At 48.5% G+C, this 12,399-nt stretch overlaps 1 protein-coding gene across 1 annotated transcript; it reads left to right on the forward strand.

Moving 5' to 3' along the window:
• Nucleotides 1-7,341: 7,341 nt before the first annotated feature.
• Nucleotides 7,342-10,872, forward strand: OAZ1 (ornithine decarboxylase antizyme 1). Its single transcript, XM_090289223.1, is given in 6 exon segments — nucleotides 7,342-7,573; nucleotides 9,075-9,132; nucleotides 9,134-9,220; nucleotides 9,668-9,840; nucleotides 10,169-10,254; nucleotides 10,549-10,872. Coding segments are annotated over 6 exon segments (684 nt in total). The 5' UTR covers nucleotides 7,342-7,427; the 3' UTR covers nucleotides 10,683-10,872.
• Nucleotides 10,873-12,399: the final 1,527 nt, after the last annotated feature.

Raw genomic sequence — 12,399 nt, forward strand, 5'->3', positions numbered from 1 at the left:
CAGAGAGAAGAGAAGGGAGGAAGAGAGGGAGAGAAACAGATCATTTGCCTCTCCCACTCCCCCAACTGGGGGCTTGGCCCACAATCCAGGCATGTGCCCTGACCAGGAATCAAACCAGCAACCCTTCTGTTCACAGGCTGATGCTCAATCCACTGAGCCACACCAGCCAGGGCTAAATGACTGATTTTTACTCACTGCCTTTGCCCATATAAAATGTTGGTATTTACAGGACACTTGGCCACCTTCATAATTATGACAAAAAGTACCAGGTGTAATGCCAGAAGAAGATAATGTGCAGGCAATGGTGGGCATCTCTGACAAAGTATTTTTCAAAAGTGATATTAGACATTTTTAACATTAAAGAAATTTAATATATTTATGGAATTAGAGCTGTTACCCAATCAGGATTCTAGGTGATCAAGATATGGGCTACTCTTGAATGGAACTAATCTGTTTTTTAAATTGAATGTCTTAATCAGTTTATTAAATAATTTCTGAATTTTAAAATTAAACATGCTACTTATAAGAGAATTAGGCCTTTGATAAACTGTTTAAAATAAAAATATCTTTGCATCACAGAACAGAAATATATAAAAATATGTAGACTGTTAATAAGTATTTTCAGTTTTGACTTGTTACTTAAAAATGTTTTTTAATTGATTTATTTTTAAAGAAGGAGAGAAACATTGATTCGCTGTTCAACTTATTCATGTGTTCATTGGTTGATTCTTGTATGTACCCTGAGCAGGGATCAAGTCCACAACCTTGCTATATAGGGACTATGTTCTAATCAGCTGAGCTGTCTTGCCAGGGCTTGACTTGTTTCTTTTTCTTCCTTTTTTTCTTAAAATGTTTTTTTTATTTTGAACGTATGTTTATTAAAACTCAGGACAGTGAAACAAATGAAGGACTTAGGGTTGGAGAAGTAAGAGAGAGCCTAGGCAGTGCTCTGCTTTGGCTCCCTAGAAAAGTTCTAGGAAAGGAGTGAGCCAAGGCAGATCTGCTGTTAGCTCGCTAGTATTGTCTTGTTTCTTGATGAAGTTGTTAAGACATTAACGAAAGGTACACTTAATACAAATGAATGAAACTAAATGAGACACACACACACACAGCAAAAAAGTTCCAGTAGATATACCCACATCTATTTAGTTTCCCCAGAGAACACCCACTGCTTTTATATTTAGCAACAAAAACTCTATAGAGCCCTGGCTGGTGTGGCTCCGTTTCTTGGACATTGTCCCTCAGAGCTGGTGCACATGCCTAATTTTCGAGTTTGGTCTCTAATCGGGTCGTGTGTGGTAGGCAACCGATGTTTCTCTCCCTCTCTTTCTCCCTCCCATCCCCTCTCTCTAAAAATAAATAAATAAAATCTTTAAAAAAAAAACAAACAAAGAAACTCTATAGAAACAGCCCTGGGTTGTTCAGTTGCTCAGAGCATTGTCCTGATACACAAAGGTTGTGAGCTCCATCCCTGGTAAGGGCACATACAAAAAGCAATGAATGAATGAATGAATAAATGGAACAACAAGTCGATGTTTCTCTCTCTTTCTCTCAAATTCAGAAAAAAAATTTTAAAACTCTATAGAAATGAAGGTGGTAAAAAGAAAGGCATGGGGCAACATGGGGCAGGAAATAGATGGCAGAGCAGTTACATTCAGACTTAGCCTATAAATCTCTTCTCTATAACGAACCTTCTCAAAAAGATTTGAAATATGGCAATGAAAAGTGTTGAGAAGTGTATTGAGGAGCATAAAAATATATACATTGAGTAGAAAACAAAACAAAACAGTCACCAGTTGGAGATAGGCCCTGCTAATTCTGTCACATGTCATCTAGTCGTGGGCATGCAAGTGTTTTTTCAGAGCTGCAGCAATGGCATGGACACCTTATCACCCTCTGCAGATGTGTACAGTATATGGATTGGTGGCCAAATCATGGCGGTTGGAAGCCTTCCTTGGCCCTGCCTCTCTCCAGTCTGTTTGATGCATATTAAAGCTAGTCAGTTCTGGCCCTGACCAGTGTGGCTCAGTTGGTTGGGCATCATCTGGAGAAGTGAAAAGTCGCCAGTGGGATTTTCAGTCAGGGCACGTGCTTGGAATGTGGGTTTGTCTTGGGGTCAGGGCATGTCAGAGAGGCAACCAATCCACGTTTCTGTCTCACATCGATGTTTCTCTCCCTCTTCTACTCTCTCCCTTCCCCTCTAAAAATAAATAAATAAAAACTTAAAACTAGTCATTTCTTACTTCCCTTTCTCCTTGCTGCTTGCTCAAGAGTTTTTGTTCCTGAGAATCATGTTAGGAGACGAGGCTAGGCTTGAAAATAACAGTAAACATCGTGAAAGTTGATCCAATTAATCTTTTTTACTTTTTAGCATTTTATTTTGAAAATTTTCAAACATACAGAAAGACTGAGGGCGTTTTATAGTGAAAGCTCACATACCTGCCACTCAGATACTACAGGTAATATTCTGCTGCATTTGCTCTGTTTCATCTCCGTCTGTCTGTCCATGGCTTCATCAACCCATCTCACTTTTAAAATTACACTTCAGCCCTGGCTGGTGTGGTTCTGTGGATTGAACACTGGCCTGCAAAACAACAGGTCGCTGGTTGGATTCCCAGTCAGGGCACATATCTTCGTTGCGGGTCGGGTCCCCAGCTGGGGGTGCTCGAGAGGCAATCACACATTCATGTTTCTCTCCCTCTCTCTCTCCCTTCCCCTCTCTCTAAAAATAAATAAATAAAATTACATTTCACAGTCAGTTGCAGGCACGGAACCACTTCAGCATGCACACCATGTGCTGGAAACCAGTCAGAACATGTGTGTGGCTTTCATGTTTATGTGACATTTATTTATTTCTGTTAAATTTACATTGAATGAAAAATAAAGTCTTAAGTGCACTGTTGTGGGGAACCACTCCTCGTGGTTTAGGGAATTGTAGCCCGGGCCTGAGCATGACTGCCGCCGGCATTCCGGCTCTGCTCTTCTTTAAGTTTCAACATACGGCTGTGTGTGAGACATAACCGAAAGCCATTCAGAGGGTTGCCGTGGGAATTAGATTTAAAGAATGCTTATTATGCTTTAGAACTTGCTCTGCTTTCTTTATCATTAATGTAACATAAACAGTCTCTAGCAAGGAATGTATGAAACCTTGCACCTAATGCCAGTGTGGCGTCAAGATGTTTGATAGACCCTGACTAACACAGACTGGTCACTGTACCCCCTGTACTAGTACATGTAATCTGTTACTGTCAACTGTAATCCTAACACCTCCAAGCTATTGATGATTCATGAATCTTGACCTTGTATCTCTCATGCGTATCCTCCTCAATGAAAGGCACGAAGGAAGAAGGTCTAATCGCTGTTCTCCACTAGAGAGGCAGCCACCTTCCTTCCCTCAGACATAATGAAATGTCCTGGGTAAAAGTTTGTTCATCGGACATAATAAAGTGTCCTGGGTAAAAGTTTGTTCCACCATGGTCATGGAGACTCTGCTGGACAGAGCAGCTGAGCAGCTTCCAACTGAGCCTAGGGTGTGGAGGCACATCCACCTCACACTGTCAGATGAATTTTGTCAAATTGCATACACCAAATGTCACCCATCTAGTGACATACTTCCATCATCCCATGTATGAATCTCCTGTGACTGCTGTAAGAAATCACCATGAATTTAGTGGCTTAAAACAGCCATTTATCGTTTCGAAGTCCTGGGGTCAGGAATTCCACACAGGGGCCTCATGGGCCAAACCCAGGTGTGGGCAGGGCTGGTCCTTCGGAGGCTCCAGGGAGAATCATTTCCTGTTTATTTCCAGCTTCTCCAGGCACCACGTCCCTGACTCGTGGTCCCTTTCCTCATCTTCACAACCAACAGAGCAGCCTCTTCCATCTCTGATTCAGACCTTTCTGCCTCCCTTTATGAGGACCTTTGATGACACTGGACCCCCTGGTAATCCAGAGTCATTCCCATCTCAGGAGCCGTAACTCCCACCTGCAATGTCCCTCTGTCACATGAGGTGACATGTCCATGGGTCCCATAAATTAGGAGTAGATATCTTTGGGGGCTATTATTCGATTGACTACACTCTGGGAATCACTTTTTAAAAAATCATAGTGAGATTCCCTGATCTCCTCCACCCACCCACACATCCAGATGCCTAACCTTGCCACACTGATTTCAGCTGAACCCCAGGCATGGACCTTCCATCTTTGACATGCCCATCCCAGGACCTCTGCTGTCACTTCCCAACAGCTCAGCAGACTTCCCTCTCCTAGCAGAGCACTGCGCCCATCCGCCAACCGGTGGTCTGATTTCTCAGTTCCCAACAAACCTGTGCTGATCCTGACCCTTTATCCACCCTAGTCTGCTGAGTGTGGTTTCCTCTCTCACGGACAGAAGAAAGAGAAAGTGACATTTGAGTAGGGACACTGGGGAATGTCTAAGGACATCTGTGGCTGTCACCCATTAAGTGGGTGGGGCCAGGGATGCTGTTAACCCTCTACAATGCCCAGGATGGCTTCACAGAGAGTGATCCAGCCCCGGTGTGGGTAGTGGGAACTCATTTCTGCCTCAGCAACCAAGTACTATGTGCTCAATAATCAAGATCCAACACCAGGCAAATCTGTCAGTGTTGGATGAAATCTGGAAGAAGATTCTGGTCTGGCTTCAGTGCTTACAATCTTAGACATGGCAGGTATCTCAGTCTCCCCACCACTGCCACATAGGGAGCAAAGCAGACAACCTACCACACCCTGCATCGGCTCACTCCCACCTCCCTGACAGCAGGCAGAGGGAGCTATCCCAGAGCCAGAGCCCTCTGTCCCCACAAGGGTGACATGACACTGCTCCCCACCTCCTTGCCCAGACTGGGAGCTCTCATACACCCTGAACTCCTGCAGTGATTTTCCCCAACCTGCCCTACCCTGACACCCAAACAAACCGCATTTCTCCTCTACCCTTGCTTTTTTGTAGCATGCTACTCTCCTCTTTTTTTTTTTTTTTTTTAAGCAAGGGGCTACATTTTCCCCCATTTCCACCCACAATGATTACAAACTAAAGCTTACTTTGGCCAGAAACAGCACATGGCCTGCCAATGAAGAAAGAACCCTCCCAGCCCAAGTCTTGAGTCTTGGGTTCTGAGGCTTCTGCTGGTTCCCAGAGAACTGAAGAGGGTGGGTGTTGCCTACATTTCATCCCCCAGAATCTGGCCTGGCAGGTGAAGACATCTTGGAAACATCTCACTGGACCAGTGCCGTAGGGGCTGCAAGGACACAGTCATACTCACTGTGCTGGGGGTCAGCTGTGACCTCAGTCACTTTCTGTCCTCAGTCGTGGACTGTAAACACAGTGTGACCCAGTGACCAGTGGCCGGCCATTGGCAGGTCCAGATTCTGGACTCTTGGCCCAGTATCACCGGTCTCTGTAAGACACTAGAGAACTACCAAGAGGAAAAAAAACAGATTTTGAAACCCTGAGGCTCCTCCAGCTTCAACAAAACAAGGCCTAAATAATAAAAATTATACTAACCATACAAATAACAAGGATAGCCCTGGCTGGTGTGGTTCAGTAGATAACCCACCTGTGAAGTGAGAGGTCGCCAGCTCAATCCCCTGGTCAGGTCATATACTTGGGTTGTGGGCCAGGTACCCAGTTGGGGATGTGGGAGAGAAAAATAATTGCAGTTTCTCTCATACATTAATGTTTTTCTCCCTTTCTTCTTCTCTCTAAAAATAAATAAATAAAATCTTAAAAACAAAACAAAACAAATAAAGAGGATACTTAAGAAGCACGCTAGGGTGGTGGAAGTGAGCCCTCCCAATAAAAGTGCTTCTGTAGAAAAGTTGAAGACAATATAAAGCTAACTGAAAATCCATTTACTTTATGTTTTCCCTATGAGCTGTGATCCTAGACAAAGTCATCGGTTAAATGTTCTTTCCCTGGAAAATTCTTTAGCTGACCCAACCTTTGTAATTATTACAGTTTTTTCTTATTCTTTTTAGTTTCAATAATGTATATTACTATAAATTAGACAATTTTATTACTTATCAATATTGTATAAGTAATAAATACTGCATTCCACGTAGAAAGGAATTCAGAGACACACAAGGACTAGACACATACTTTGCAGAGTAAATTTCTATCAGTTTTGGCCCTGGCCCTGGCTGGGTAGCTAAGTTAGTTAGAGTGTTGACCCAATGCACCAAGCTTGTGGGTTCCATCCCTCAGTCAGAGCACGTACAAAAGGCAACCAAATGAACGCATAAGTGGGTGGAACAAGTCCATGCTTCTCTCTCTCCCTTCCTCTCTCTCTCTCTCTTTAGCTCAAAATCAATAAGAAAAAATTTTCTATCAGTTTTGTAATCATTCAAGTTCTCTTTGGAGAAAGTTTGTGTTTCTAACCCCAATGGACATAGTAGAGTGGGAATAAAAAAAGAGAAAAATGACTGGCAGGGATTGTTAAAAAAAAAAAGAGAAATGAAACAAAGAGGAATTACTTCAATCCCATGTAACTTTTTGAGTTTCTATTTGTGCCTACAACATAAAACCATGGAACGCAATGGGATCTACAAACAATGGTATTTTTGCGTGGTAAGTGCAAAATTTAGTTCTTTCGTGAAATGTGCTTCTGAATTTAACTGCCAGGAGTAACATGTTTGCTTGGGGAAATTTGTAGTTCGCACATGAAATATCTCAAGTTTATCTGCAAAGAATAATATCTTCGTTAAGTCCAAATTTTACACAAAACATTTTACTAAATTTGAATATCATTAACTTGAAAATTCTTTTTCATTGTAAGTTGTTTTAAAACGTGAAAAAACCGAATCCAGAAAGCCATCATTATGACCCATCATTAGGTTATTACTGAAAATAATTTTGTCCTATTGGGGGTGGCAGCACTGAGACGCCTTCCACCAATACCCGGGGGCTTTGTCGCCCCGAGATGTCGGGGGAGGAGACCCAACTGGGGAAGGGAACACTAGCGACGACGATGGGGACCACGGCAGAGACTGGGCCACCACGAAAACCCAAAAAATGGACCCCACGGAAGCCACCGCCAGCACAGTCCCTCCCCGCCCAGTGATGGGGGCGGTGTGGTGCAAGCGCGCGCCCGCGCGCGCCGCGTTCTCGGCGCCAAGGCCGCCCCACTCCCTTCGCGCGCCCGCAGAGGGACGCCAGCGGGAGGGGGCGGGACCCTAAGCTTTTAGCCCAATCTTTGGCCAATCAGACGCCGTGAGGGGCGTACGAGCCTTGTTCCCCGGCGGCTCCGCCCTCTCGCGCGGCCGCGTTCCCGGCGGCGTAAGGGGAGTGGCCTTGCCGCGGCGCCTATAAAAGTGGGCAGCGGCGGCAACGCCATTTTGCGAACGGCGAGCAGCGGCGGCGGCCCGGTGAGGCGCAGCGGAGGTTTTCCTGGTTTCGGACCCCCAGCGGCCGGATGGTGAAATCCTCCCTGCAGCGGATCCTCAACAGCCACTGCTTCGCCAGAGAGAAGGAGGGAAATAAACCCAGCGCCACTGTCCACGCCAGTCGCACCATGCCGTTCCTCAGCCTACACAGCCGCGGCGGCCGCAGCAGCGAGAGGTGAGCGCCCCGCCCCTGCCCGAAGCTTCCAGAAGCGGCGCTGCGCAGGCCCGCGGGGACGGCTTCGGAGCACCACCGAAGTCCCGGGAGCGCGAGATCCGTCTCTTTGTCGAGGCCACAGTCGCGCGGGAGGCGGGTTCTTTGTGGGGTAGAGGCGGAGTGGGCAGCGGGACCAGCCTGGGGTCTCGGGCCTGGCCGGCAATCGGCGGACTAGGGGCACCTGGTTGGGTTTGGGAGACAGCGGGGGTTCGGGGTCGGTTGTGGAGGAGGGCCACGGGATCGGGGGTCGGGTTGGCCCGAGGCCGAGTTGGGCCCGCGAGACCTATGATTCTGCACTTTGTGGGCACGGCCAATTAACGTTGACCACGGGGATCGCAGCACCCTGCTGGTGGAAAAGCTCAATCAAGCGGGGTCCCCCGCCCGGCGTCCCGTCGTGGCCGCTCTCGTGACCCCCATTTTTGGCCTCAAAGCGCGTCGGTCTGGGTGCACCAGGCCTCCGAGGACGGGAGGAGCGTGTTTGCGCCACGTAGACGGCTCCTGGGGCTTTTTTCTGGGTGGCTGCTGGGTCCACCCCCGCGCCCATATTACTCCCGCTCTTCTTGCCCTGCCCCCTTCTGTTAGGGAAGTTCTGGCTGAACGTGGTTGTGTCCTATTCCGGGGGGCGGGGGTCCGATATGAAGTGTGTGTGCTAGCTGTAGTTGGCAAGGTCTCAGACATCCCCACCACCACAATCTTCTGGCTTTCCATTAGCCTCGTGGGGATCCTGAGCGGCAGTGCACACGGGCCGGGGCTTGAGGGCGCCCCAGATGAGAGCCGTGCAAAATGGAGGCGACTTTGGGACTTGTTTACACTGCGCAGCAAATGGCTGCTGGCGCTCCGACTGCGCGATTGTGAAAATCTCCCCCGGGGTGCAGGGCAGCTCTGCTGAGATGACGCAACCGAAGTCCTGGGGGCGGGTGGTGCGGGAGGGGCACCTTGGTGAGCCTCGCCCCGCAGAGCACCCTGCCGGGTGGTGGGCGGACAACAGGAGGTTACTGACTTATTATCGTGTTATAATTTCGGATCTTTGCTACAGACTGCAAAATGAGAAGGGGGAAGCTGAAGTGGTCTGAGTTAGAAGTGGGAAGTAAAATCTGGAGGGAGGGTTGGGTTGGCGAGACTTTTTGTTTGTTTTAACGTAATTCAAGGGTAAAAGACGCACTAAGTGCAATATTGCGTTGGTAACCAAGCATTGCCCAAAAACACCCATCTAAGTAACCTTTTGTTTCTGATTACCGGTTGCAGGGGTTGGAGCTTTTGAGCTACCTTGATAGTCTACTCTTGATTTTGACCCCTTGACTCGTGTAAGCATCGGATTTGGGATGGGGAGAGCAGGGTCCCAGGTGGGCACCACTCTGGCTTGGACTCTGGAATGCCTTAGCCTTCAGCTTGGTCTAGCTGAATGAAGCTCAGGGCCCTGTCAGTGAAGGCCACTGCCACTAACCAACCTGTTTTCTTCCAGTTCCAGGGTCTCTCTCAACTGCTGTAGTAACCTGGGTCCAGGGCCTCAGTGGTGCTCCTGATGTCCCTCACCCACCCCTGAAGATCCCAGGTGGGCGAGGGAATAGTCAGAGGGATCACAATCTTTCAGCTAATTTATTTTACTCTGTAAGTATCTGGGTCACTGGGCTCCCTGGACCTTGGGGAGGTAGGAGAGGCTGTCCTGACCTGGCCAGACCTACAGTCTCTGCTTCTCAGCAGTAGAGATTTCTTACACACCTGCTATGTACTAGGAATTCTTATCTACATTATTTCATTGAATTTTCATAATTTGAGGGTCAGGTAACACACATAGTTGCAAGCTTCAGTCAAGGCTCTTACTGTGCCACGAGCCACAAGTTGCCCATGTCAAACTCCTATGTGTGTCCCAACCTGGGGCCACCTCCCATCAGAGGTCTCAGAGGCCCTGCATGCAGATGACATCACTGCAGGGGGCCAGGTGACTGGTTGATTCGGTGCTTTTCTGGGTATCCCAAATTGTGGCATCGAGAAGGAAGATCCCCAGCCTCTGAGGGTTGTGTCTTAAGATGTGGACTTGGCTCTCTTCTTGCACAGGATAATAGGCTGAATGTAACAGAGGAACTAACGTCTAATAACAAGACGAAAATTCTCAACGTCCAGACCAGGCTCACAGATGCCAAACACATTAACTGGAGAGCGGTGCTGAGCAGCAGCTGCCTCTACATTGAGATCCCAGGCGGTGCTCTGCCGGAGGGGAGCAAAGACAGGTGAGGGTTCCCCTTTTTGAGTAGTGGACTAGTAATTCTCAGAAATTTCCTCCCCAGGGGACACTGAGTCATGCCTGGGAACATCTGTGGTTGTCACAATTGGGGGGGAGGGGTGCTCCTGGCGTTGAGGGGATGGGGCCAGGGATGCAGCTCAACCTCCCACAGTGCCCAGGATGACCCCCCAAAGAGAATGATCCAGCCCCAGTGTCCTCAGGCCTAGAACTGGAAGAGGTGACATTCCCTATAAACCAGGCCCCTGAGAAAAGTGGGAGTGTGGGCTGGGCCTTTAGAAGACGGGGGCAGGCAGATCCTGATGGTTATACTTCAGCTTTGCAGTTCTTCTTGAGTTTGCTGAGGAGCAGCTGCATGCTGACCATGTCTTCATTTGCTTCCACAAGAACCGCGATGACAGAGGTAGGTGACAACCTATTGTCAGTTCATGCCAGGGATAAGGGGTGACATGGGCACCTACACCAGCCCCAGGGTGGAGCCCTGTGGCCCAAGGTCCTATTGTCAAGTCTTAGTGCTTGGTCATGCTGTTTATAGGACCCTGTCACACCCTGCTGTGTATCCTCAATCTGTCCTGCCCTCTCCCCATTACCGCTGCAGCCCCTTGGAGGCTTGTGGTCGGGGCCATCTGCGTAGGTGGGTGGCCACAGAGTCCAAGTTGCTGGAGGCCAGCGGGCTCATTGGCAGTTTCCCCCACAGCCGCTCTGCTCCGTACCTTCAGCTTTATGGGCTTTGAGATTGTGAGACCGGGGCATCCCCTTGTACCCAAGAGACCCGACGCTTGCTTCATGGCATACACGTTTGAGAGAGAGTCTTCTGATGAGGATGAGTAGCAGCTGTGCCGCCTGCGCCCCTCACCTTTGCTGCCACTGACAGATCATCACAGACCATGGCCCCTTTTTGTGTCTTGTTTTGTGCGGGTGGTGTGACCTACTGCTACACTGGGGTGCAAATGCCAGGCCTGTTCCCCTCTGGGTTTGTCCGCATGTTGTAATTTTGCAAATAAACGCTCACTCCAAATTAGCGGTATACTTCTTGAAGTTTAATATTGTGTTTGTGATACTGAAGTATTTGCTTTAATTCTAAATAAAAATTTATATTTTACTTTTTTATTGCTGGGTTAAGGTGATACAGATTATCCTTGTACTTTGAGCAGGAGTTTCTTATTTGAAGTTTTGGAAACAGTTTTAGGTCTTATCTTGGAAAGATAGGTATTAATCCACCCTTCTATTGCTTTCAAAAATCTGAATAAAGGTGATTACATCTAGACCTGTCTAGGCTCAGTGGTGTTTAATTGGCTTGGAGGGGCTTGGAGAGGCTGGCAACTAGCTGGACCTTGAGGCCAGTATGGGCTGGGGTGGTTTGCATGTAAATAATGCATCTTGAGCTGAGTGACTCCTTTTAATGGGAAACATGCCTGGGGTGGGAAGACTAGGTTCTGTGGAATGTGCTGGGTGGCTCAGACCCATGGCTTTGAGGTTTCAGAATGCTGGGGCTTCACCCTGCCACTTCTAAATCTCACCTTCCTGCTCTCAGGGCAGACCCAAGGCAGCTCTGGGTGGCAACCTGCTCCACCTCACCCACACCTTGGACCTGTGGGCCCCATGCCCTTCCCTGGGTGGCCAAGGCTGGAGGCTGGCTGGCTTCCTGCACCTGGAATAGCCTCACCTTTGCCTGAAACGAGCCCACTGGGATTTTCCCAGGGCAGTGTGGGTATGTGTGTGTGAATGTGGCCCCCCACACACACTTAGCAACTGTGCAGACCCTTTGCACCTCAGTTGCTCCTGGGGTGGAGCTTGCAATGCCGTGCTGGGATAGCAGCACTCTTTGGGGAGACTGGGTCTTGCAGTTGGGGGCTGGGGTGAATAGGGAAGCTGAAGTCTTGATGGGCAGGACTGCAGCGCCACCTGCTGGCTGCACCTGGGGGCATGTTCCAGAAATTCACATTCAGGCCTTGGCTGCGAAATAGGCTGCAAAGGAGGGATCTTTTACAGATGAGGGAAGGTACTGGGAGTTACTTGAGTATATTTGGGGGTGGAATTGGACATTCAGCTACCTAAGTGATGTTTGAGCTAGTTTTCAAAAGCTTGAGGGGACAGCTGGACACACTCCAAGGCTATGCGGGCAGGGCAAGGGCAGAGAAAGGATATTAGGTTTGGGCACTGAAGGATGAGTAGGAGTCTGAAGCAGAGGTGTCAAGGGGTGGGTGCTTCCAGTGGAAGAAATAACATGCAAGGCCTGGAGGCCAGAAAGTACGGCAGTACGGCAGGAGAGGTTGGCCAGAGCTTACAGAACTTGTGTAGTAGTTCCACTGTATTCTGAGAGCGTTAGGGAGTCATAGAGGCAATTTGAACAGGAGAGGAACTCGGTCATATCAAGTTAGAAAGATTCCTCTCAGGATCATCATGGTAGGGGAGTGGGAATGAGGAGGGAGGTAGGGGTGGAGTCCCCAGATAAGGGCATGAGGCCCCTTGGGCTCCTGTGTCCATTTTTTGGAGGCATAAACAGTGGAGACCCAGTTCACTCCTTTAGGTCCCCTGATGAACCTTG

The sequence above is a fragment of the Furipterus horrens genome, unplaced genomic scaffold (assembly GCF_987537825.1).
Source record: "Furipterus horrens unplaced genomic scaffold, mFurHor1.1.pri manual_scaffold_10, whole genome shotgun sequence".
NCBI classification, from domain to species: domain Eukaryota; kingdom Metazoa; phylum Chordata; class Mammalia; order Chiroptera; family Furipteridae; genus Furipterus; species Furipterus horrens.